The 25783-nt window shown below is 49.2% G+C and overlaps 1 protein-coding gene across 2 annotated transcripts in view; it reads left to right on the forward strand.

The window, feature by feature from the left end:
- The first annotated feature begins 10254 nt into the window (after positions 1-10254).
- Positions 10255-25783, forward strand: part of Il16 (interleukin 16) — a 72516-nt gene continuing 56987 nt past the window's right edge. Inside the window, exons 1-2 of one of the 2 annotated variants that reach the window (XM_041639782.1) lie at positions 10255-10401; positions 23501-23910. In XM_041639782.1, coding sequence (XP_041495716.1) covers positions 23602-23910 — 309 coding nt within the window. In that variant the 5' untranslated portion in view covers positions 10255-10401; positions 23501-23601. Of the gene's footprint in view, positions 10402-13186; positions 13416-23500; positions 23911-25783 lie in introns of those variants that run through there. The other variant, XM_041639704.1, reaches the window with a different exon arrangement.

Raw genomic sequence — 25783 nt, forward strand, 5'->3', positions numbered from 1 at the left:
ATGCAGGACCTCTCTGGGTTTCTGCCCTCTCACGGCATTCTCCAAGCCCACGGGAAAGGCTGAGGTTTTTTGCATTTCTGTCTGTGGTCCGGGAAGAGGCATAGGCTCCGAGGACTCCCTCCAGTCCAGTGAAAAACATGCTCGCTCGCTTCACACGGAGGCCGGAGTTGGAAGCGACCGACCGTTGAGAAACGTTAAAGGTTTTCTGGCAGTGGGAAAGGGATTTTTTTTCCCTTCCTCCCTCCCTGCCGAGGAAAAACAGTTCTAAAGAGAGAGTCACTTTGTAGTTGTAACTCCCATTCAAAGACTCCCAGCCCGAGAAGCCGCCGATCCCCGTGCCTCTTGCGCGTGGTCTGTGGGAGGCTGTCACTGGTCCTCACCGCCCTGCTCATGAGTTTGCCGAGGACCATCTTCCCCAGGAGGGAGGCCGGTAAGTGCAGCCTCTTCGTCTGTCTCTGGGGACTTGAAGGGGCCTGATCTTTTTTTGGACATCTTCCCGGAGGGGTGGGAGAGCAGTTTTCCTTACTTGGTGCAGCCTGTGTGTGACTGTGTGCACATGTGTGCTGTGAGTCTGTTTGTCCTTGTAGGGGCTGGCTGGGCTCTCACCCTCCACACACTTGACAGAGGGTTGAAGTGCATGTGGGGAGCTGGGAGATTGGGGAGGGATTTCCCTACGTGGTTGAACACACCTGGCTTCCTCTGTGGCTGTTGCTGGTAAGAAGGAGCAGGGCCATCTGTCTTCAATGCTGGAGCTGTCAGGGTCAGCAGAGCAGAGGCAGAATTTAAGTGGGGTAGGACAGTGGAATAGATGCGGGCCTCCCAAGTCTGGACTCTGAGGGTCTAGGGTACCCTCACTGGAGGCCCTGCCTTCCTGTAGGTACTGTCTATGAGCTGATGGCATTTCTTATGACAGCCCCCTGGGTGTGCTCCGGAAACAGACACACACAGGCACCAGACAGCCAAGGTTGATCCCTCTGCCCAGCTGCGAAAGCCGGTGAAATTTGGGTTCCACTTTAACTTTGGCAAAGGAAACATACACATGGTTTTCTTTAAACAAGGAGAGCGAGGCAAGTCAAGAGCACAGCCTGACTTTTCCAGCTCCAAGAAGATACGGACACAACTCTTGAGAGCTTTGGATTAGCGCCCACGAAAACCTCTGAGTTCAGAGGGAAGGCAGAAGGGCTGGCAGGCCACCACCCGACCTGAGCGGTGGAGTCTATGGCTCCAAGAGGAGCTAGTTGGCTTCCTAATCTTGGAAAAGGTGTTCATGTCTCTATGGCTCAGTCTCCTCTTTTGCAATTCCTGCCTCACAGGTTCAGAGAGAAACAATGGCAGAGCTCAAGTCTGTGAATGCCTGGACACCACCCGTATAATGTAGTGACCATGTCAAGTCTCAGGAGTAGCTCTTCTAGGTGATCCAGCAACCATCACAGACACCTGGGCTCTTGGGTGAACAGCAGTAGCGGTCTCCTCTGGAGCAGAGAGCAGGCTTCCGTTCAAATAACTCTTCTTAGGAAAAGACGGCGGATGTGTCTTTTTCCCCTGGGGAATCCGTCCCACCAAGTGCTGACCTAGTACTCAGCCAGTACTTGGTGCTGGGTAGAACTATCTTCTCAGTTTTTATCCACTTTCTGTCTCTGGCTGAATCTCCCTTGGTGAGGGTTTCCCTGGCAACAGACTGAGGCAGAGCTGTGAGAGTGGGGAGTTCCCTGCAGAGTGCTGCAGGCACTGCACCCACGAGGGTAAAGGACACGGCAGAGCAGGCAGGAGACTAAGGATAGAGTCTCAGCATGGGCTCTGGCTGGTGCAGCTGCTCCCAGAGAGCCTGGAACCCTTGCATGCCGGCTGCCCCTGAGGCTGGACCCCTGAGGCAAGGCAACTTCGGGGCTCAGGAAATGCTAGAAGAGTTGAGCTGGGGTCTGTCCCGAGCATCCTTTGCATGGCTGTGGAAAGGGATGTCTTAGTCGTGGGGTAAGGAGCATCTCTAAGTGACAGCTACTCGGTAAACCTGACTGAGTGCCTACTCTCTTCTGAGTTTACTCGCGCAGAAGCTGTGAGCAATATGGCCACCTGGCCAGTTGAGTTCTTGCAAAGCATCGTGATCTTGAATAGGTTCCTGTCCACAGAATCCCAGAGAACACAATGGTTAGATAGGAGAAGGGCTAGAGATGACCCCAGGAACTATTCTGGCAGTACCATTCTCCGAGGGCAGATTATGGCTGATGTGACCATGACTGCGGCTGTCTTACTTTCTCCCATTAGAAGATAGGCACCCAGACCCTTGTGGAAACCCTGAGAATGGAGCAGCTGCCAGCAGGGCGTCAGCCTGCAAGGCAAACACCAGCTCTGCCTAAGCCTAGCAGCAGAAGGGGCTGGGTCTGGAGAATTCTGCTATTCACTTTCCCTGCCCCAGGGAAGGAGTGCGGCTGCATGAGACACTATGCATGTCTTCAATGGTTTAGAGCTTTATAATGTTCATGGGGACAAGTGAGGATGTAGTGGGGTTTGTCTTGTTTCTCCTTCCCTAACCTCTTTATTTCCTGTTTATTTTTCTTTTTTCGTGGACACGACTTGTAGTGCTCATTTCATTGCATTTTAACCAACGTTATTTAAAAATACTTACACATCGGAAAGTTGTACTAGAGAAACCAGAAAAGAGTAGGTATGTTGAATTGAATTAATTGCCATATTAAATAATAAATAAATTTAGACGAATGTTATTGACAATAAGCAGGAATAAACTGAATATAAATTATCATAAGAGAAATGCATTGGACTTCAGGCTTTCTTACACATGCAAATTTTAATTGTTATTAACTTTGAAAACTAGTATAAAGTGCAGTGGGTTTTATTGTGTGCTTTCATAGGTGTGTCATTAGGTCTTGTTCTAACTCATGCCCCTCGTTCAATTTACTTTTCAATACACAAAGAGTGAAATCACTTTCTTAAACACTTGGGATTCATTTGCCACACATTGTTCGCCTAGAGCATCCTGTGCTCCAGGCACTGTGCTGGGTGCTAGTGAGCTAACGGTACATATTAAATAAACAACAGACTCAAAGCATGAAGCTAAAGGCCTTCAAGAGGCACTCGTTGGGGAAGCCAACCTAATCTGCTGGGTCAGAATGGGCTTCTATGAGGAAGTCTTATTTGAGTTGTTTTCCCCCAGGGTGTGTGGGTACCAGTCAGGGGCAGGTCCATTATGAGGGGGTTGTGCATTGTCAGGAGACAGTTTGCTTAAGATGATGAGGTGGGAGGGCCAAGAGTTTGAGACCAGCTTGTGCTATACTTATTCGTGTTGTGTACACCCTAATTCCAGTACTTGGGAGACTGAGGCAGGAGGATTGCTATTTGAGGATAGCCTGGGCTACAAAGTGAGTTCAAGGTCGGCAAGGGCTAGATAGGGAGAGCCCATCTGAGTAAACAGCATCACCATCATCACACGGGTCAGGACAGGGGTGGAAATTCAGGCTATAGGCAAAAGGGACTGAGGGAAGACAGTGACCTCTGAACCACTGTACAGGAGGACAGTCTTGCTGGTGGGACAAGATTGTCCCTGGTTCCAAGTGTGTGTATTATCATGAGACCTCCCTGTGCCTCCCTGTGCCCTCTGTAAGGTCAGTCTCTTCCTCCTCCAGAGTGCGTTCAGCAGAAACAACTAGCCAGGGCCTCCCTGAGCAGGGCTTACCATACTCCCCCGCATGCCAGGGTAGGGTGCTTGTTTCCATTTGACAAGGGAGCTGAATGCAGTGCTGGGATTTTCAGCAAATGGCATGGGGTAAGACCAGGACTGAATCCTGGTTAGTGTGCCCCATGTATTGAAAGTCATGTATTGGTGTGCCATACTATTGCTGGAAAATAACATTCACACATAGGCGTGAGCATTGTACACATACGCATGTGCACACACGTGAACACACGGGCATACATGTACACATGGGACACACACTCACGCATGCACGCACACACATGTGCGCACACACACACACACACACACACACACAGATTTTCCACGGTGCTTCCACTTGACATAGGTCTGGATAACTCCTTATTCCTAAAGGTATTAGGACCTCAACCTTGACAGACTGCCACAGTCTGTGCCCGGGGCTATTTTACTCTTTTCTGTATTGATGCTTCAGCTTGTTTTTCAATTTTGTGTTTTCCAAGACAGCTGGAGAAAGGGTTTCAAGCCCACAGAGAGGCAGAAACCACTGCATTGCTTAGTCAGTGTTCTGTTGCTGTGAGGGGACACCATGGCCATGGCAACTGATATAAGAGAAAGCCTTTGACTGGGGGCTGGCTTATGGTTTTGGAGGTTTAGTCCATTAGCACCAGGGAGCCTGGCAGTGTACAGGCAGGTGCCATAGCTGTAGCTGAGAGAGATATACTGGGCATGGCATGGGCTTTTGGACCCTCAAATCCCATGGGTCACACTTCTGCCAACAAGTCCACACTTCCTAATCCTTTGAAATAGCGTTACTCCCTGGTGAGCAGATCTATGAGCCTATGGGGCGGTTTTCATTCATACCACCACACTGGCCACACCGGCATCCATCAGCTACATTTGATTTGGTTGTCTTTCCCTCTTTGTATCTGCCAATCTCTTAGTCTTCCTCTCCTTCCATGCTCCATCTTTTCGATGTAATTGCATATGTATCAGGTATCACTAAACCCCCAAATGGATAGAACTACCTTAATATTCGCCAATTTACAGATGGTGAAATACACAAATCTTTAAACAAGATTTATTTATTTATTTTGATGTGCATTGGTGCTTTGCCTGCATGTATGTCCCAGTGAGGTGCCAGAACCCTTGGAACTGGAGCCACAGACAGTTGTGGGCTGTCATGTGGGTGCTGGGAATTGAACCCCAGTCCTCTGGAAGGTAGGTACCTTTTCTTAACTGCTGAGCCATCTCTCCATCCCTGAAACACATAAATCTTTAGCTAATATGTAGGGGACTTTGAGAAGTGCAGGTACTGGTGTGAGGCACACTATTAGGGAATACTGGACTGGAGATGCAGCTCAGTTGGGAGAGTGCCTCTCCAGCATGCACAAGGCTCTAGGTTCGATTCCCCATACCCCCTAAAGCAGGCATAGCGGTGCAGTCCTGTAATTCTGGCACTTGGGAGGTGGATGCAGAAAGATAAATCTACTGCCATCCTTGGATACATTGTGAATTTGAAGATAGATTGGGCTACATGAGACCCTAGCCACCCCCTAGCCCCCCAAAAAAGTCACCACGCCAGAAAGTTCTTTTATGTAGTTTCAATTTGCTTGGTGGCCATATAACATGTCACTAAATTTAAAGGCTTATGCAAGTAAAGGGTAGCGTCTGCTTCAGCATCTCTTAGCTCCAGAGACAGAATCCTTATCTGTGATTGGCAGACATGCCTCATACTGGGTACAGAATCAGATTCTGTAGTATGGGGCAGCTCCTAGAGGAAGGTAACCCTCTGCTCAAAAGCTAAAGGGAAGTTATTCAGAGACTGACCCAAGCTGTTACCAGCAGCAGGTGAGGGTTACAGCTTTTGGTCAGATAGATCGTAGGAGGGGAGGAGCCAGCTGGGGCAGGGAAGATGGAACAGGTGTATCATGGGAACAGAGCAGAGATGAAGAAAGACTATGTAGAGGCTCTGTGCAGATCCAGGTCTTTCCTGGGCCTTCTGGGCAGGTGGCGTGTGTCCATCTGCCTCCCGGAGGCTGCCTCGTGATTTTCGATGCAGCCCAGCCTGGCCCTGGCCCCAGCCCTGGCAGCAAAGATCTGCTTTTACTGGAAAGGGTGCTCAGAGCAGCGGAGAGCGGGTTGCAGACAGTGTTGGGGGGACAAACTCTCAACTGTCTGGGTGATGTTGCAAGGGAGAGGGTCCAGTTACAGGGTAGCGTTGTGGCTGCTGTGCCCTGCCCATCCCTCCTCCCCTCTCTGGAGAGCAAATGGGGCATTGTAGTACCCTGGGGTTCTAGGGAAGCAAAGCTGGTATTTGAGCTGCCAGTATGTCAGGCAGCAAGACATTCTTTGGGCCTTATAATAACCCATTTGCAAAAGGGAATCTGGCACTCGGAAGAATGGTTGTGGTAGCTTATACAGCCAGTGAACAGCAGAGCTGAGGACACTGGCCGCTGGACTCCAGGGCCGTCGCTCTGTTCCCTGCGCATTCTGCCTCCTGTTGCCAGGATGTGAGCACATGAACCCAGTCTAATCCAAGTTTAGCCTCCTATTGGTCTATCTTGTGCCCGTGTCTATGGATCTGACCTCAGCATCCTTGCCTGCTGCTTCCCAGTCCTCCCTTCTCCTCTCTTTTCTTCCTCTTCTTGTTCCTTCATGTGATAGCTACTTAGCATGCACTTTGTGCCATCCCTGTGCTGGGTCCCAAGACTGCAGAGGGGGAAGATAGGAGCCACAGACAGCCCCTGGCATGGGAAGTCACAGTTATTGTATAAGGTAGACACACAGATGAGTCAGGCACGGAGTACATTGAGAGGATGGGAGAGAAGCCCTAAATTCAGCGATGTAATTGGCAGGCCATGTCAGGGAGGGCCTCCTGGTGGAGGTGACAGAGGCAAAACTCAAAAACCATACAACCCCTCTGGGAAGCAGTAACTGGCTGGGTCTCTCTGTCAAAGAGGGTGTGTTGTGCTGACCCCGGGAGGTGGAGGAAGCCTGGCACATCTGTAGGAGACAAGTCTACGACCTTGGCAGGGATTTAACATTTTTACGTATGGAGTCAGTCATACCAGGGCAATAACAAATGAGGAAAAGAAAGGATTTCTTCATCTTTAAAATGTTGATATGAAGCAGGAGGCAGCGTTCCTCAGATAGTTGTGTGGGCAGAGAGAGAGTGAGGGCAGTTACTGCCTGGCACGACTAAGCACAGTCCTTTTCAAAGTCTAGTTTTTCCAGTCTGAAATGACACCCCAGGACCCAAACCCCACCCCTTGGAACACCTCTGACACCCTTAAAAAGCCAGAAAAGATGAGGAGTTCAGCTACCAGGGTTCTGCTGGGTGGGGCTGTTTGCCTTCTCACCCTGAACGTCAGCCAGTGAGAACTGACTTTCCATTTTATTTTCCAGGTGGAGAGGCTGGCAGGGTGCTGGTGCTTAGTAAACCACCCCAGTCTTGTCCTTAAAATAGCACCACCCAGTCTGGGACCACTCCCACCAGCTTTGTGTGTTAACCCATTCCAAACCTGTCTAACAAATGGGGACAGTGGGCCAGGCAAAAGTCTCCAGCAGTTCAGCTTGGCAAAGCGTGCTTCTTCAGCTCGTGTTAAAAGGGCAGGCCCCTCCAGATGATGCCAGGTTCACATCTGGCTTCTGCATCCTGCTGGGACCTCCTGAGGGAAAGGGTGGAAACCGCGGCACCTTCCAAAGACAACTAACCAAGAAGCTGCAGACACCAGGGTTGGCCCTTCTCAGTATGTTCTATGCCGTGGAAACTGACATAGTCACTCGGGTTCCGTGCCGCCAGGTGACTTCCTTTGTCCTGTAACTCTGGAACAAGGGTTCATAACTAAATTCTGGTCCCTCAAGGGGAACAGGCTCCCTTGTTCTTCTGGTCCGAGGCCTTGAGGAACTAGGAGTGAAGTGTGTGTTTTTGAAGTGCTGTTTAACCTGAGTCTAATCATGAGTAAGATGAAGGAAATGTCTCTAAGGGTTCTTTGTAAACTGTAAAGTACAAACAAATGTGGAAAGCCCGTTAGGAGGCATCGGTCGTTTATTTATTCGCCCGGTTATGTGTTGACTCATTCTGTAAATGTTTATGGAGCCCTTATGTGGGCCTGGCGTGTTTGGGGGACCCTGCGGTGAACAAAGCCGATGAGGTCCCTGTCCGGGGGGATTGTGTCCTAGATGGGATAGGTTGATGACTCACAGGGACTCAAATGGGCTGATAGGTCACCCCCCAATGGTGGCAGGTCCCCCGAAGGGAGTAAACAAGGGTAACATAGTAGAGCGCATGAGGGGAAGTCACTGAGATTGAGTGGACACGACAGGCTGTGTTTCCGATGGAGCCCGCCTCAGAAAGAGTTAGAAGGGGAACTCTTGGGAGAGGGAGCAGCTGTGGCAACACGAGCTTGGCCTGTTTGAGAACCAGTTCAAAGGCCAAGGTGACTGTGGAATCCAGGGAGCAGGAGGTTCCCAGGGTCAGGAGTAAAGGCAAGAAGCACAGGGAACGCAGGTTTCCTTCCCATAGTTACACATTCCTGGGCCTGTTAGCATATGCATCCCCACCCCATATTCTCTCAATAGTAACTTGCACTTGGAGTTTCTGATTTCACTTCTAAGACCACACATGGGAGGCTGAACTCTCAGGACCCAGCCTCTGAGCTCAAAGCAAGGCAGAGCTCTCCCAGCTGCCTCTTCTTTGCTTCCTTTGGGGCAGCCACGCATGAGACCTGTGCACTGCGGGGCAGAGGGGGAGGGTCCTCTTCTTCAGAAGTCTTGACATCCTAGGTGTGATGGAGTTTCCAACTTGGGGTGTACATTGCATATGAGTCAGGTCAGTCGGGGTCCCGACTACACTTGGGAATGCGTTTACCTTATGAGAGCAAGAGAGAATGGGTTATCTGAAAATAGAAGGGGGAAAAAATATCTGGACTCAGGACAGATGATGGCGAGGATTTGGCTCTGATGCAAGGGGCACCCAGGATCCTTCTCAGGTCCGGGGTACCGATTCTTCAACCTTTCTGCCAGAGGGAAGTAGCCACAATAAATAACCAATTGCGATCCCAGTTACACTAATTGGATACTTCAAGAGAGGCCATGGGTGCAGAAAGCAGGCAGTGCTGACCAACACCCCCATCCCCAGCACTTCAGAAATTCCTGCACCTTCCTCCAGACTTAGTCCCACAATAGGAGACTGTCCCCATGCCTGCTGACAAAGGCGGCTTTATGTTCAGAATGGCCTCCCAGGGTGCCTCTTGTGACCACCCTGGTTGCCTAGCAGTGGCTGCACCTCCGCAGTCTTGCATGGAATGTCAAGGGCATCCTACAGTTTGTCCCCACACCCTTGTTAATGCAGGGGGACCTGGTCCATTTGGTAGAGTGTCAGAAAACATGCCAGAGAGGCCACATAAGGCTCAGCCCGTTGATCACAGAGGGTGTGCTTAGGAGAGGGAAGGGATAGAGCAAGTTCTTTGGGGCAGATGTCCACCCGAGATCAGGCCGTCTGAAGGGACGTGAGTGGGAAAGGTGTGCTGGTCACATGATAGGAAACACTCAGGAGGGTCATGCTACTTAAGACTGGTTTTCAATATGCTTTAGGGAAGTTAAGTCATTGGTCTTCAATGGAATATGCTCAGCATCGTGTGGCACGTCCAAGGCTCGCACAGAGCTGGCCACTCCCTCTGGAGGGTGTAGCTGGGCCTGAGACTACCTACAGTCAGTTCATCTGTTAGGAAAAGTGTGACACAGAGGTGGGAAAGGGGGCTGGGCTGTGGAGTCAGGAATACCTTGTTTAGAGCCCCCACGTGGTAATCTGCTAGCTCTGACCTTGGAGAAAGTTTCTTGACCTTGTTGATCCAATGCTTAGCTCTGACTCAGGGTCACCAAGCACAGCACAGGGTGAGTAGGTGTGCACTGAATGTTTGACCGGTGACTTTGGGACATGGCTATGATAGCATTTGGGTTGCCCGCGGGATTCTGGGGTGATGTTTTTCCAGTGCTGGGGAGTCTAACTCAAAGGCTTGTGCTTGCTAGGCAAGCGCATGGTCACTGAGTTACCATCCCTTTTCGAAAGTTTGTGTTGAGATGGTCTTGCTTAGTTGCCTAGGCTGGCCTTGAACTTGTGATCCTCCTGCCTCAGCCTCCTGAGCAGTTGGGAATCTCAGGTGCTTGGTGATCAGGTGAGGCATTGCTGTGTAGTAACATATCTGGGACACTCCTGACAGGTGCCAAACCCTCGTCTGTAACCCTCTTGTCTTTCCAGCCCTACCGCTGCTGCCCGTGAATGTCAGGGACACTCAGGGACAGAGCAGGAGTCTCTCTATGCTCTGGAGAGGGTCTGCTGCCTGGGTGCTCCTGCCAACCCAGATGGTGGACTTTGTTCTGAGGTTCAGCTCTCAGCCCTGACTTCCTTCTGTTTGGGCCAAGCCTTTCACGTGGAGAAGTCAGATGGCCCTGGCTGGGAATGTTCACACAATTCTGCGCCAGGTTGGACTCCCTTACCCAGCGTCACCTGTCCAGAGCAGGTGGTGAAGGCAGCCTCTGACAGGGCGTGTCTTCCCTCTGAGCTGGGATGTGACTTGGGGCTGGTCTCAGTGTGAGAGAGGAGCGAGCGTTCCCCACTCACCCCAACCCGAGCCTGGTACCCTGGCAGTGCAGGTCACTGGTACTTTGGTCAGTGAAATTGGAGAGAGAAGCAAAGGCGGTGACCTCCTGAAGGGCTGCACCAAGAGGGTCAGGTGAGTGACTGGCTTCTCAGTCAGTGTGTGTAGCCAGTGACCATTTCCTGTAGGAGGAAACCAACTCTCCTGAATGGGTAGCGAATTGGTTGCTAGGATGGAGGTTGTCAGGGAAGGCTCAGTGGAGAGAGCTGTTTGTGCAGAAGTCCTGGTGTTATCGTGTTGCATGATGGGGCTTTTCCAGTCATGGTGGGTGGTTGGATGCCCTGGTTGTGGGTTTGGGGTTTCTGGCCCCCAGTTTGGTCTTGTTCTCATTGCTGGGGTTTGAAAGCGGTTGGAAAATGGAAGGGAGGCAAAAAGGACTTGCGTACCTGAAGGATGCTTCCCTGTGGACCTGGTGGGGGGGGCACCATGAGTGTGTATAGCTGATGGCTATATTGACGATGAGAAGAGAATCCGCTGTGCTTGTCGGTTCCTGCACTTTGCTTTTGACCAGTTCCTGCTCCTTTTCCTTCTCAGAGGTGCTAATCCCAGCCTCTAGCTCGTAGTGTGATTACTTCCTGTTGCTGGGGACCCAGGTGACGAACATGACAGTGAAGAGAAGCAGGTGCCCCGAAGTCACAGGGCAGCATCTCTCCTTCTGCTCTTAGTTATTGAGGGAAAATTGTCCCTTTCTGGCTGAGCTACCCGAAGATGACAGCTACATCCCAGGAGCCAGCTGAAGCCATATGGGGGCTTCCAGAAGCATCCTGGGGTCACTGCCTTTTAGTTTCCCTCCTTATTTGCTCAGATCCCTGGAAGAAGGTCATTAGACCTCTGTTTTCTGTGTTTTCAATTCTTTGGAGCCCTGCAGAGGCCCCTCTCTTGCCCAGGAGCTGCCAGAGTGTCCCTGTACCATGCTAGAAGCCCCAGTTAGCCATTTAGTCCTTAACGGTGCTTACTGCCTTCTTAATGCCCTTCTTGGGCATTCTTCCCGTCCCAGACACTGTGCTGATCTTTTCGTGCATTGTCTATGAGCTCACATGGTGCGGCTCCACCTGAATGGCGGGGTTCACTCAGGGGTGCATTCTGGACCTTAGCTGTAGCCTCTGACTCCAGGCTTCATGCATGATACAGCCCCAAAACCCACCTCAACAATCGCAAACTGTTATATAGCCAAAGAGTAAAAACATAACCGGACAACATCCCCTGGCAAGATGACTCAGGGGTAACTTCTCACACAAGCCTGGTGACCTGAGTTCAATACCTGAAACCCCAGTGAAGGTAGGAGAGAACCCACCTCCACGACATTGTCTTCTAGTCTCCCCATGTGCATGCCTTACACACACACACACACACACACACACACACACACACACACAATACACACATACACACAAACTCTATTGGATCATAATTCCTTGGAAGTTTTTAATACTACTTGCAAACCATTCTAGAATTAGCTTCTGAAAACCCATACACAAAGAGCTGAGGCAGAATTATCTTAGGAGAAAGCAGGCCAAAAACCGAAGACCTGCCTTCTTGTCAGCTTTCTCCATCCCTGTCTTCTGTCCCTCAGGAGAAACCCAAGAACTAGGGGAGGTGGGACACACTTTGAATTGAATTTGTTCATAGCACAGAGCTCATATTCCTGAGGAGCACCTTAAACCTCATTGCGTCCTTGCACCCCAGTCCTCTCCCCCACACCCCCAAGCTCCACTGCCGCCAAGAGATCTGTCTGACCAGAGTGCCAAAGGGCAGTGCTGTCTCTGACCCCTCCCTCAGCTTCCAAGTCTCTGCTCGTGGGTCCTTGGATGAGTCAAAGAGTCACATGAGACAGAGCACCCACGCTAGGAATAGTGTCCATCTATGCCTGCGGTACCCAGCAGACTGCAAGGGCCCATGTCTTTATCCCATGCGACCCAAGTGCCTGAATCACAGCGAACCCTAGGAACTGACTGTTGTGTGGATGAATACTAACAGTAATCGGAGACTGGAGAGATGCCGCAGTGGGTAAAGGGCTTGTTACCCAAGCACAAGGACCCGAGTTCAGATCCCCAGTACTCATAAAAGTGGGCTCAGCATCTTGTGTCTATAAGCTTAGCACCAGGCAGGCAGAGCTAGGCAGATCCTGGGGCTTGCTGGCCAGCCAATCTATCCAATACAGCAAAATTCAGGTTTAGTGAGAGATCCTGTCTCAAAAAGTCAAGTAGCTAGCAATAGAAGCAAGACAGCCAATGTTGCCCTATTGCCTCCAAGGGTGTATGCACAGGTGAGTATATCCACGTATACTACACTTGAGCATGTGCAGATAGCAAGATACATACACACACACACACACACACACACACACACACACACACACACTTTACCAGAAGAGGGAATTCTTTATGTCTGCATCGCCTATTGTACTGGCAATACATTTCTGTAGGCGAAATGGTCTTCATCTTAAAACACAGCTCACTGTTGATAGCTGCACATGCCCATACTTGGGGAGCAAAAATACAAACAGTGAAAACAAGCAAATGCCTCTGAAAGTCGCAGGTTTCTGTTTGGGAGGTGGCTTTGAATCAGCCACGAACTCCAAGCTCTTCTTTGGGCTCTCTGCTGAAATTAGGACCCATCCGTGTCAGTCTTGTAATTAGACAAGGTTGCCTGGTGTGTCTGCCAGGAACACGAAGAGGTCCCTGCCCAAAAGAGCACGGAGCAGATGGGGTTGCTGAGCGCAGCTTGTGCGTGAGCGCAGCGCCTGGGGAGAGGAAGGCAGAGAGTCAGGAGCTGTGGTGCCCGCTACACACGTCGCTGGCGGAGACCACGGAAGCAGCTCCTAGGCTGCTAGTTCCCTGCATGGTGACCCAGATGTCGGGGCCCACGCAGAACAGGGATCTTCATGGGTCTTGCACCGTGGGGTCAGAAGTGCACCTGTAACGGACAGGTGCAGCAGCTAGGATGTGGCTGCCCTGCTCTGCCAGCCGGAGGTGGCCACCACCAATATGCGCTTTGGCATATTCACATGCGCTCCCCGCTGCTGGGAGGCCAGGGACTGACACCCCCTCTCTTCTGCTCATGGAATCTCTTACCTGGCCAGGCTAACCGTGAGTAATTCTAAGCCCCTTTCTCAATCTTGTTTCAGCACTGGAAAAAAGCTCAGTAGGGAACTTAGCCCTTAAAAGGTGACAAAAAAGGGTCTGTTAGAATCAGGATCCTTCCATGTCAGCCAGCGCTGGGAGACCCAACGGCACATAGAGAGACTCAGGGAATTCACTCTAAGTGCACATCTCATAGGAAACTGGCTGGAAGCCTCAAAGAAAGCTCGCTGGGTGTGGTAGCTTACCTATAAGCTCGACCCTTGGGAAGCTGAGCCGAGGGATTCCCCGGAGCAAGCCAGCCTACTGCACCAGTCAAATAGGTGATCGGAGAAATGCTTTAGTGAGGGATCGAGGAAGGTGTCCACACAACGTCTGAGCTTCCCATGCACAATCACACACAGACATAGGCATTCACCCACATGTGAACACACACACACACACACACACACACACAACGCAGAAAGACTGATTTTTGTGAAGGAGCTTACACACTTATTTACCCTACTCATTTTATGTGTAAAAGGGAATTTCTCACCTGCATTGATTTCCAATCTACTTGAGAGTTAGTGTTGGAAACCACGAGCCTGAAGCTTCCTGGGTGCTCGGGTTCGAAGCTCTGGTCTTATCCTTGAAGGGCAAATGCTTTACCACTGCGGCATCTCTCCTCCACAGTCATACACTTCATGAACTTTCTAGTGTTTTTCTTCATAGCACAGTAAGTGTACCATGTGATAAAGTTTTGTTTGAGTTACATAAGCTATTAATTCATAAACATTTACTTACCTGTGTACCTTATGTGTGATCATGGTGTGCTCCATGATATAAAAACAATGTAAACTCAAACTTTGAATCAGATCATAAAAGTTTAAAAGGCAAGCCGTATTTAGGACCTCAATGGGACAGAGAAGGATGGGGGTGTGGCCCTATATCCTGGAGTATGACATGACTTTCCTCTGGACACAGTGGCCATCTCCCTGCTGTCCACAATAAGGATTTCAGGCCCAGTTAGTCATGAGTTCTCCTTCCTTTTTCTGTCCTTATGCTCACCTAACTGGGTAAGTAGTTTGCTGAGCTACTGCAAGGGTCAGAGGTAGGTGGCTGACCCAGGCTCACATGCCTGCCTTCCTCTTTTCTCATCCCTCATGGGTAGCTGTTGCTACTTCCAGTCAAACCCCACAAACCCAGGGATGGTCACAGCAGTTGCTGAAGGAGATGGGGGGCTGCCACATTTCCTGCCCAGGTGATAACTGGGCAGCGGGCTTCCCCAGCACTGAAATAACTGTCAAAAGCAGAGAATGAAGTATGTCTGCATGTGTGTGTGTGTGTGTGTGTGTGTGAGAGAGAGAGAGAGAGAGAGAGAGAGAGAGACAGAGACAGAGACAGAGAGAGACAGAGAGATAGGGTCAGAGAGAGACAGAGAGAGACAGAGAGACAGAGACAGAGATGGAGAGAGAGAGAGCGCGCATATGAGCTGTCAGCCTCTCTGCACAAATGGTGGTAGTTCAAAGACTACTTAGGACACTTACTCATCTCATATGCCATCTTACAAAGTCAACCTTAACAGATGCCAAGAAATAAAAACCACATGCCAAGGCACCTCCCCGTGGCTACAAAACAATTAAGCTGGAATTTTCTAATAAAAAATTCAAGAAACCAAAAGACACAAAATTTCGAAAATTAGGTGACTATAACCATGACACACCTGTAAAGAATGGAGTCGAAACTTCCGTTACTGACTTTCTAAGAAAAGACAATAAGAGGTCTGTGCTGTGGGTCTGCACCTGCCCAGGCTGAGTCCCTCTACAAAGTCAGAACAGATAAAAAACAAAGTAACAACACAAAGAACAGTAAGACAATGGATGTCCAAGATTCCTAGACTGTGGCTGAGGGGTTCAGAAGGAGACTTTTTAGCTTAAAGTAATAGTGACAAAGATGGCTGACATGGTGACAATGTCAACTAACACACTGCTGTATTTCAGAAACTGGAATACTTACTACGTCTTCAATTGGACGTATCCTATTCAGCTTAAATCCAACTTTTTTTTTACTTTAATAAATCTTCTAAACATTTGAAAAAAATCTTTAAAGAATATTTACTAGTTCTTTGAGTCTTTCATATTTCGACCACATCGACTTTCCATCCCCCAGTTCCTCCCAGCTCCATCCTTTCCTTCCTCCCTACTTATGTTGAGTCCTTCCAGAGTAACAATGGACAAATATGCTTGCTGGAGTTTTTTTCTAGATTCTTCTTAAGATGAATTACATGTTTTACTTGTGTCTCTTTAGTACTGCTTGCTCAAGGTGAATCCCTGCCCTGCCTTTCCCTGTGCCCTTGAACTTGGGGTGGCACTGTGTGCCCCAGCCCTGAGTGTGCCTTGGTGATTTAGGACCACCTCCTAGGATGCCAAAAGTTTAACACCTATGTGAGATATTCACAGTAGCCTCTTAGGTTATTTCCAGAGTCTAGAAGTGTCTTTTCGGATGTCTCTTAAGCTCAAAGGTCAGCTCATGTGGCTTCTAGTCAGTCTGCTGAATGACTAGACACTGGAGTCCTCCAGTCTGTGGTCCGAAGTGGGATGCTTTTCCTGTTTTGGCTCAAGTGTCAGTGGGAGGGGCCTCTGAGATGCTCTTCAGCTATTGGTCCACAATATGCAAAGTCCTTATACTGTGCCAAAGCCCCAGAGAGTGCAGTCAGGGATGTACATCCTCAGGGATGTAGTAGGGTAGAGGAAGAATAACAACAACAGACCATAATATGGCCTACTTGACTAGGGGGAATGCTAAGGCCCAGAGATGCTGTCTTCCTAATCCTGTGTATAATATATAGACACAGAGGGTCAGTCTCAGCGGTGGGCCCCATGGATTCTATTAAAGATCTCCTTTGGGTAGGAGAAGGGACATTCACATCTTTCCTTCATTTCTTATCTCTGAATCACTTTTCAGTTCAAGACCAAAAAATACCCCCCCCCCCCCGCCCCGGGATGGAATAGCCAGACTTCAAAACTGCCTTTGAAATAGGACACTGTGGGAGAATGCAGAAACTCCAAACACATTTATCAAAAAGTTCCTCTTTCGCCACATGGTGATTCAAAATCCTCTCCAATTCTCCAGTCAGCAAATGATGTTCCAGATCAAAATGTAAGGCTGTTTCTTTCTAGTGATGGCTTCGCCCAGCACACTGGCTGCATGCAGATGAGGAGGGGAAGGAAGGAAGGAAAGAAGGAAGGAAGGAAGGAAGGAAGGAGGCAGAGAACAGGCAAATGGGGGATGGGGAAGAAAGGAAGGAAAGAAGAGAGAGAGGAGGTGAGGGTCTTTAGAAGAGAGGGAAGGAAGATTTACAACCTTGCTCCAGAGCCTATAGTCTAGAATTTTCTTCCGGGCCTCTAAGGGGAACAAGTGCCCACTGGCTTGTAGTCCTGTGCTTCCCCTTGGCACAGCACTCCACGTAGAGGACAACTCAGATGCCCTGAGCAACTGTGAGGACAGCAGGGCTCACCCCTCTTTTCCAGGCAATCTCCTGCCTGACAAGATGAGGTGATCCCCTGTCGCACCTTTGTTCTCTGGGAGGCCTGGGGTAGAGAGCCAATCCTCTTTGGGGGGACGCTGGCCAGGTCTTGGGAGGGCAGGTTTCTAGTCCTTTGACCTTCTCTGGTCTGGAAAGGCAGGAGATCTCCTGAGGGGCACCATGTTGAAGTCCTTCTCTGTGTAGGAAACCTCAGGGCAGCCTCGTGCAGAACCTACTAGGGACAGAGGAAACCTGGTAAGACCCTGGCAAGGAATCCTGGGGTTCGGGAGCGAATAAGAGAAAGGCTTGAACGTACAGAGAGAGTTGAGGAGAAGGTGGCACAGCTGGCCCCCGGCACAGCTGGCCCCCGGCACAGCTGGCATTTGGTTTCATGAGAGAGCAATAGCTGGTTCCAATGTCCTGGGCACAATTACCAAGGCTAAGCAGAGTCACATGACTGCCGTGCTGTGTCTTCAATTATTCCCTCTCCTCCTCTGTCTCTTTTGGTGCCAGGCCTAGAGGGAAGTCCCCTTCCACAGAAGCGTGGCTCTCCATTTCAACCCCTGCAATCCTTTCCCTTTCATGTCTTCTGGGCTGACAGGGCTCATGTGGAGAAGCCTTTGCTTGTAGATGGAGGATGAATGCCTTGCCCTTCTGCATGCTCCCTCCCATCCCATGGTCCCTGTCCGCTCTCAGGAGAGAGCAGCAGCCTTAGAAATGGCCACGCCCTGTAGAAAAGCTTGCTTTTTACTGCTGCCAGTACTCAATGGACACGCTCTGAAAATATCCTCATGGTGCGAGCAGTTTTCAAGGACTCTGACCCTCATCTGACCTAAGTCCTTCATGCAGTCAGTGCCCCCAGCCAAAGAAGCCCACAGCTTTATACCTCATCCTCAAAGGACCACTTAGCATCTTTGATCTGGAAGATGCCTGGCAAGTGAATGGTCATGGCTGGGGATCTTGTAGATCAGGAAAGGACTTGGGGGAGAAAGGGAACAGGGTACATAATTCCAGGGTCTATGGAGGTTGTTGGATCAAGACTGCCAGAGCCAGCTGCTATGAGTGGGAACGGACAGGGGTGAAGACAAGCTTTGACTGGTGTTATTTTCCAGAGCTTAGATCTCTAGCAGCAGTCTGAAAGACTGTTAGTCCATGAAGATACACTTTTAAGTCCAAACCCGAACATGTTGATTCGTAGAGCAGAATAAATACCATAGCTCCGGGCATGGCTGGGTCCAGCTGTGGTGTGATAGCATCTAGGCTTGGTTCAGCTCACTTTCCCTCTGTCCTTCTGTTCCTTGTTCTTTTCTCCACTTCCTCTCCAACTGCATGACCTCTGAACTTTCCATGTCAACGTCACTATCCAAACAGTGATGCTCAGCAACTTATTCTTAGATCTTCTCTGCCTGGTGTCAGAAAGTCCTAGGAGGATTTTAAACACGAAACTGATTAGCTTTCAAACTTTCAAATGGCGAGTGTGCTAGTGACACACACACACACACACACACCACATATTCATAAAACACCCCACACACCACATATACCACACACACATATACCATGCATGCCCCCTACTGAGGTTGGTCTGAAAGGAAGGAGGTTCGACCTAAGTTGCTATCCACAGTGATTCTGGCATGGAACTATCAGTTCTGGGAACTTGAAAGGACAGGGAGTTGAGACACGCTGGAGACGTCAGCCCAAGGGCACTGCGATGGTTTGGATTTGAAAGGAGATATCTGGAAAAGAAACAACCAGCAGGAGAACTCAAAGACTGCCAACAGACACTGAGCAATCCTCTCGAGACAAAGCAAGTTTCAGCCTCTGGACTTTGTGACTGAGGCTCTGGACACATTCAACGTGCGGAACTGATACAGAAGTTTCCATGGCTTTAGGGGGAAGGAAGCAAACCCCAGCGCCGGATCTGGAAGCAGTGGTGAGTTAAGGAGAGAGAGAGAGAACAGAACACAGAGTGTTTATTCAAGGGTGCCAGGATGGGGTGACAGGAGCCAGATTTATTTTGTCCTTCAAGATAGGGTCTTGTCTATGCCAGGATGGCCTTGAACGCCTGATCCTCCTGCTTCTACCTCCGGGATGCTGGGATTACAGGCACCACTGTGCCTAGTCTACCACATGATTTAAGGAAAGAAGAGGGTTGCGCGTGTTCACACGCTGGTCGTTGAGACCCAATGCAGCTGAGACACTGGGTGAAGGCAAGAAGGTAGCAATGGGGGCCGTGAGGAGACAGCTCGGAGGTGCAGGCTCCAGCCATACTGCATAGCCATGCTGCATAGTTCACTGCCCCATGCTTTGACCATCTTTCTGTAACACGAGGGCAGTACCGGAGCCCACAAGCCCTTTTCTGAGGACACTGCCTGGCACATTGAGGTGACATTCTGAAGTAGTCGTCCCTGAGTAAGTGATGTATGCCATATGGAAACAGCATGTTCACTCGCCAGTGCCCGAAGCCAGCTAGTGGCCATAAAGGTTTCCTTGAACCAGTCTGCCCATGAGTGTGACCAGCAGGGCTCAAAGGCCTGCAACCAGCTCCCTTGTCACTACATGCTTGCTCCACTCTGGCTGGAATCTGCATGAGCTAGAAGGACGGAGAACACGGGGCTTTGGGATATTGGCAAGGGTTGCCTTATGAAATGGCTAGTGCCGAGTTACGTTCTTTTCTGTAATATTTATCTTTTTATTTAGTATGCGCACATGCATGATTACAAACAGATACACCATACATGTGTGGCGTTTAAAGGTCAGGGGACAGCTTAGAAGAGTCAGTCTTCTTCTGTGTGGGTTCCAGCGGTGAGAGCCAGGTCCTCAGGCCTGGTGGCAAGCATCTTCATTTGCCCAGGCACCTCCTCTTGTTGGCCCAAGAGCCAATGGTGCTTTTTTGCTTGCTTTGTTTTTTTTTTTTAACATTTAGTGTGTGTGTGTGTGTGTGTGTGTGTGTGTGTGTGTGTGTGTGTACTCTATTGCCATGGCACATTTGTGGAGGCCAGAGAACAACTTGTAGAGGTTGTTTCTCTCCTTCTATCATGTGGGCTCTGGGTATCAAACTCAGGTTTTCATGCTTGGTGGTAAGTGCCCTTACTCACTCTTGTCATCTACTGAGTTAATTTCTTTTCTTTTCTTTCTTTTTTTGGTTTTTCGATACAGGGTTTCTCTAACTTTGGAGCCTGCCCTGGAACTAGCTCTTGTAGACCAGGCTGGCTTTGAACTCACAGAGATGCACTGGGATCTGCCACTTCTGAGCTAATTTCCACTAAAACATCCAGCGCTGTGCCTGATGCACAGACAGCTGCCAAGTAGTTGCAGCACAAATTCTAGTTGGTCTTAATGAATCAAAACCCAGAGTCAGACATAGGGCTTAAAGCTGAATCAGAGAAGCAGGACGGTAAGTCACCAGAGAGACCTTTTACCTCTACCAATGCCCAGACTGAAGGGACGATCCTCAGACTGCCTAAACTATGCTGTAGCTGTGTCCCCACCAAACCTGACTCCACACTCCAGTGAGTTCCTGTCTCTTCCCCTTTGTATTCCTCTCTCTGCCCAGCCATATTGTTCCTGTCTCCCCCTCCCTAGTGCTGGGATTAAAGGCATGAGCACCACCACCTGGATCTGTTTCTGGGTCAATTTTGTGTAGCCCAGGGTGGCCTTGAACTCACAGAGATCGGTCTGCCTCCAACTCCGAGTCTTGGGATTAAAGGTGTGTACCACCACTCCCTGGCCTCTAGTGGCTTAGCTTTGCACTCTGATCTTCAGACAAGCTCTATCCATTCAAATACAAATATAATATCACTGCAAATAGTTATCCATCTAATTATTAATACAGAAAGCAATGTGGGCTGAGGCTGATTCAGTCAGGAAAGGCCCTGAATTTAGATCTCTGTCACCCAGGCTAAAATATGGGTGCAGTAGTGTTCACCTGTAATCGAGTGTTGTGAAGACAGGTGTAACAGGACACTGGGGTTCACTGGCTAGGGAGCCTAGCCAAGTAGGTGAGCTCTGGGTTCAGTGGGAGAGCCCATCATGAAAAACAGGTGGAGAACAATAGAAGAAGACAGAAGATATTGATCTCTGGTGTGTGTGTGTGTGTGCGTGTGCGTGCGTGCACACACCTGTGTGTGTAAGCCAAGGATTTCAGACAGCATCCTAAGAAGGCATTCTCTCTTGGGGCACACGTAAAGACTTCTCTGTGGTGAAGCTTTGGAAGCTCTGCGCATCTCCTGATTCCATCCTGCATGTGCACAAACACCGGGATGGGTTGCCAAGAGCATCCCACAGTTTGTTGTTCTGGCAACAGGCTTTATTTTGTGGCTTGGACCCGAGTCAGAACTTGTCTGGCTACAGCATTAGGCCACTCTGCCACCTATCTCATGGACACCGAGTTCAAGGGAGGGGCCTCTTGGCAATTCTTTGCCAGCCTGTGGGCCTGGTAGGGGAACCAGTCTCGGGTTAGGAGGCTGGGAGAATGAACCAGCGGGGACGGCTGACGGAGTAGGAACTCAGAGCCCTATGTGTCACATTGGTCAGGGTGTAACCTTGGGCCTGAAGGAGGGCACATGTGCTTTCAGGAACCAGCTGTGCACTGAACCTTCTGCACTCACCCCAGCTGCAGGGAACTGGCCTTTAGAAGACCCCAGTCTCCAGATCTTCCCCTGGTTGTTATAGAAATGAATACTTTATATTGGTATGGATTTCAGTTTATTGATAAAAATTTAAGGTATTATGTTTATGCAGCTTATTTAAAAATGTAATGTATAATTAGGAAATACAGATTAATAGATAGTCATCTATATTAATCAAACTTTTAGTTAGTCATGTTAGGTTTTCTAGATATACAGAGATATATTTCAGTTAAATAGATATCTTCAACACTCCAAAGACCTACGGAATATGACATTTAAAATGTTTTAAGAACTTAGACTTTTCTTAACAGTGAGACATGTCTGCTTCTGGCAGCACCAATTACTTCAGAGAGTTATGGGCATCAAACAAACTCATTATGGAATTTGCCTTCAGTGTGACATGGCTAGCCACTTGGGCAAGAAAATGCTCTTGCCTGGACTGTTTGATTAGGTATGCTGTATGAACTGGACATGCAGAACCCACAGAGAAGTAACTACTAAACTTGCCAAAAGATGGGATGGTCCTTCAGGGTTCCTGCTCCACAGAAGAAACTGCCAGACATTCTGCAGGACACAGAAGAAAGCAACGGATGAGCTTTGCAGTACAAGGCAGAACAGAGCTTCAAATTTCCTGCTTCACTGAAAAGTCTGCCCGATACTCTAAGCCTGTAGGCTGAAGATGGATGCCCCAATGTTGCAAAAGAACTTGGGTGACTGCACAGGCAGTGAGATGTCTCTGTCAATTCTAGAGTTTTGGAAGTTGCTTGCAATGCATTTACTGTTTGCTTAGGTAATATTATATCCTTCTGGAGTCTTTGATGGAGTTGAAGGCAGTTATATTACAGTTTCCCTTAGCTGTAATAAAAGATAATTTTGATATAAAACCTTAGACACTCAAAGATAGGGTAGGTGATCGTGTATTTTCTTTACTTTTGCCTAATACAAATGACTAAATATTCTAACTATAAATCTTGCTTGAAAACTGTTTTGTTATACGTAATTTTACTATGTTAAAGTTAAAAACCTTCCTTTTTAATTAGATAGAAAAGGAAGGGATAATGTGGGATGTCCTTCTGTATATGTGTTGCTTTTATTGGTTGACAAATAAAGCTGTTTCAGCCAATGGTCAGGAAAAAAATGTAGCTAGGTTGGAAATCCAAACAAAGATGCAGAGAGAAGATGAAGTAGAGGAGACACCATGTAGCCGCCAAAAGAGCAATATGCCGGGGCATCACCCAGAAGCCACAGCCTGCTGACAATACATGGATTAATAGAAATGGGTTGATTTAATTGTGAGAGCTAGTCAGTATTATGCCTGAGCTATTGACCAAACAATTGTAACTGATATTAAGCCTCGGAGTGTTATTTCATAAGTGGCTTTGGGGATTGTGAATGGTAAAGAAACTGGCGAGGGGAGGATTCAGAGGGACAAGAAAAACGTTCAACTACACCTGGTATTGGAATACACCAGTGGTCACAGGCTGAGTCCTGGGCTCTCGGGTTCCTTTGGAGACACTGTAAGAGATACTAAGGAATACAAGGGGCCCAGGGCAGTGGGTTCCATCCTCCTTGACCTCCTTGCTCTGCTCTACAGACTAGAGTTTCATTTGAAGATTAGCTTCCGTGTTTGAAAGCCTTGCAAAGCCATGGTCCCGGGGAGCAATTTAATTCCCAAGCCTTTTCCCAAACCTGATTCTTAGATCTTTTACTAGCATCTTGGATTTAAATTTCTCTTCCTCTGTTCCTCAGTTTCCCTGTCTGTAGGATGAAGGTTTGGATAAAGAGTTTAGGTTTGGTCTCTGTGAGCCCGGGACATGGCTCCATTCGATAACGCTGCAGACCGGCTGGGTTCAGGGACTCCTCAGCTCTGCTTTGTGGGCACCCGCGCGGCTCAATTCTAGGACTTGAGCCAGCAGCCTATCACAGGACTTCTTCCCATTTCTTCTTTCCTCCAGGGACTCATGCAGGGGCGGCTAAGTCCAGTTCTGCTGCCACTCACCGGCCAAGGCCAGGAGAACAGGAGAGGAAGAAGCGTGGCCTCGCTTCCTCTCTAAGGATGGAGCCCCACGGCCACTCTGGAAAGAGCCGGAAATCCACAAAATTTCGCTCCATTTCTCGTTCTCTGATCCTCTGCAATGCCAAGACCAGTGATGACAGCTCTAGCCCTGATGAGAAGTACCCTGACCCTTTTGAGACTTCACTGTGCCAGGGCAAGGAGTTCCTTCACTCCTCCATGCAGCTGGCAGACACATCGGAGGCCGGGCACAGCAACATTCCAGATCTGGCGCTGGCATCAGAGGCTTCACAACTCCAAACAGCTGGGAGTGATCACGGCAAACACTGCAGGAAGATGTTCTTTATGAAGGTATGGCCACAATCTGTATCTCCGGCAGGGCCCATAGTTGTTGTCTGATGCCATGAGTGATCATAATCTTTGAATCCATTTATGCAAAAGTTAGAAAATCACTGAGTTCTCATTTTGGACAGCAACAAGGGAAATGTTGAGGCAGGGCCTTTTAGAGCTCAAAGCAGTAGACTTGCTGGTGAATCAGGTACAGCCAATACTCTTCTCTGAGATAGTTGGTGAGAGGTGGTGTCAGTTGGAGATGGACTGAGGCCTGGACAAAGTGTAAGCAGGTCAAAATATAGCTACCCTTCATCATCTCTGAGGATGAAGGGTACCAGGTTACCAGGACACAGGAGAGGCCTCGGGAAAGCAGCTAAGAAGCATGGGATGGAAAGGTAGCTTCCCCAACACAGCTGTGAGTACTTTCCAGGTCCCTTCAGTCAATTCCAACGTTAAGTGTTTGGGGCTTGAGAATGTTATCCCGGTTAGATGGCTGTCCTCGTGTGATAGAAATTGTGGGGGTACGGGGCACCCAGGCTAAAGATGTGCTGTGATTGTTCGCTAAGAAGTGCTGTGAATTTGCTTTTGTGCCATCTATGGGAGGAGGGACTTCTCAAGGGTCCAAAGAATTCTGGACCTGGAGTCAGCACTGCCCATGCAAGATGGGCAGAACCCAAGGGGTTTCTCTCATAGTCTATTGCCAGGACCCTGAGGCAGTCATGTGATCCAGCAGCAGATAAAGTAGGCATTCTGCTGCCTTGGCGAAGTCTGGTACTTTTGTACATACTGACCACCAGGAAGAAGCTCACTCTTGAGTACTTTTCCAATATGTAACATCAGGCCACACTATGGAGCAGATGGAGGCGGTTGTCTTAGCAACGTCTAGACACAAGCAGCATCCTTAAGGTCTTGCCTAGAGCAGGCTGAACCATCATGTTTGGGGTAACTCCCACTGATGAGCCTTGAGCTCATCTTATGGAGTAGAAGATAAAGCCAGCATGTTGATGGGCTTTAGGTAAAAGCTGACCAGGCTCTCAGCATGCCAGGAATGGGGAGAGATTTACTCACCTGAGGGCTTGTTTAGAGACAGGGTTTCATACATCCCAGGCTGGCCTTGGATTTTCTGTATCACTAAGGAAGAACATGAAGTTCTCTTTCTCCTGTCACTGCCTCTCCTGTGATGGGTGCTACCACACAGCAGTGCTGGGGGTCAAATCCAGAGGTTCTCACGTTACATCTCCAGTCTGAGAGTCAAGCTTATTAATCACAGCGTGAGAGCTCAGGTAGGCGAGATTCCAAAATCATCTGGAGATCTCTGTAGCTCCCAGGGTGGACTTTCCTGTTTAATCACAAGGCATTTTCTTAGTACCTACTATGTGCTGGGCACTGTGGGGATCCAAATCCTGCCCATAGAGAGCCTGCTTAGAGGGTAAGCAATACCCCAAGAGGCGTGTGGGACAGCAGACGGAACTGAGAAATAAGGAGCATGTGTCAATGGGTGCTGGCTCTCCTTCCTCCAGGCAGTATTGACTGAGTATCTACCCGGAGTAGGCACTGTGTGATGAACTGTCGTTGTGTGGCTTGCATCTGGCCAAGGGATGCAGATGTCGACAACTTAATGCATGATGCAGCATTTGGTAGAGGGGCCACGAAGAAACCTTGAGCTGGGTAAGGGGTGTGCGGTGTGGTGATGAGGTGCTGTTTGTGAGCTGCGATCACAAAGCTTTCCCTACCAACCAGACTCTCGATCAAGAATCTCAACAGCATAGAGGAGCGAGTCACGTGACCATTGCAGCTAGAGCCTCCCAGGGGCAGCACATGCAGCAAAGGGAAAGAAAATTATATCCTAGGAGTATTCAGGGGGCTGATTCAAGAGGATGGCCGCAGGGTC

The sequence above is a fragment of the Microtus oregoni genome, unplaced genomic scaffold, assembly GCF_018167655.1.
Source record: "Microtus oregoni isolate MIOR12 unplaced genomic scaffold, Mior012 000000F_ref0000247, whole genome shotgun sequence".
Classification (NCBI taxonomy): domain Eukaryota; kingdom Metazoa; phylum Chordata; class Mammalia; order Rodentia; family Cricetidae; genus Microtus; species Microtus oregoni.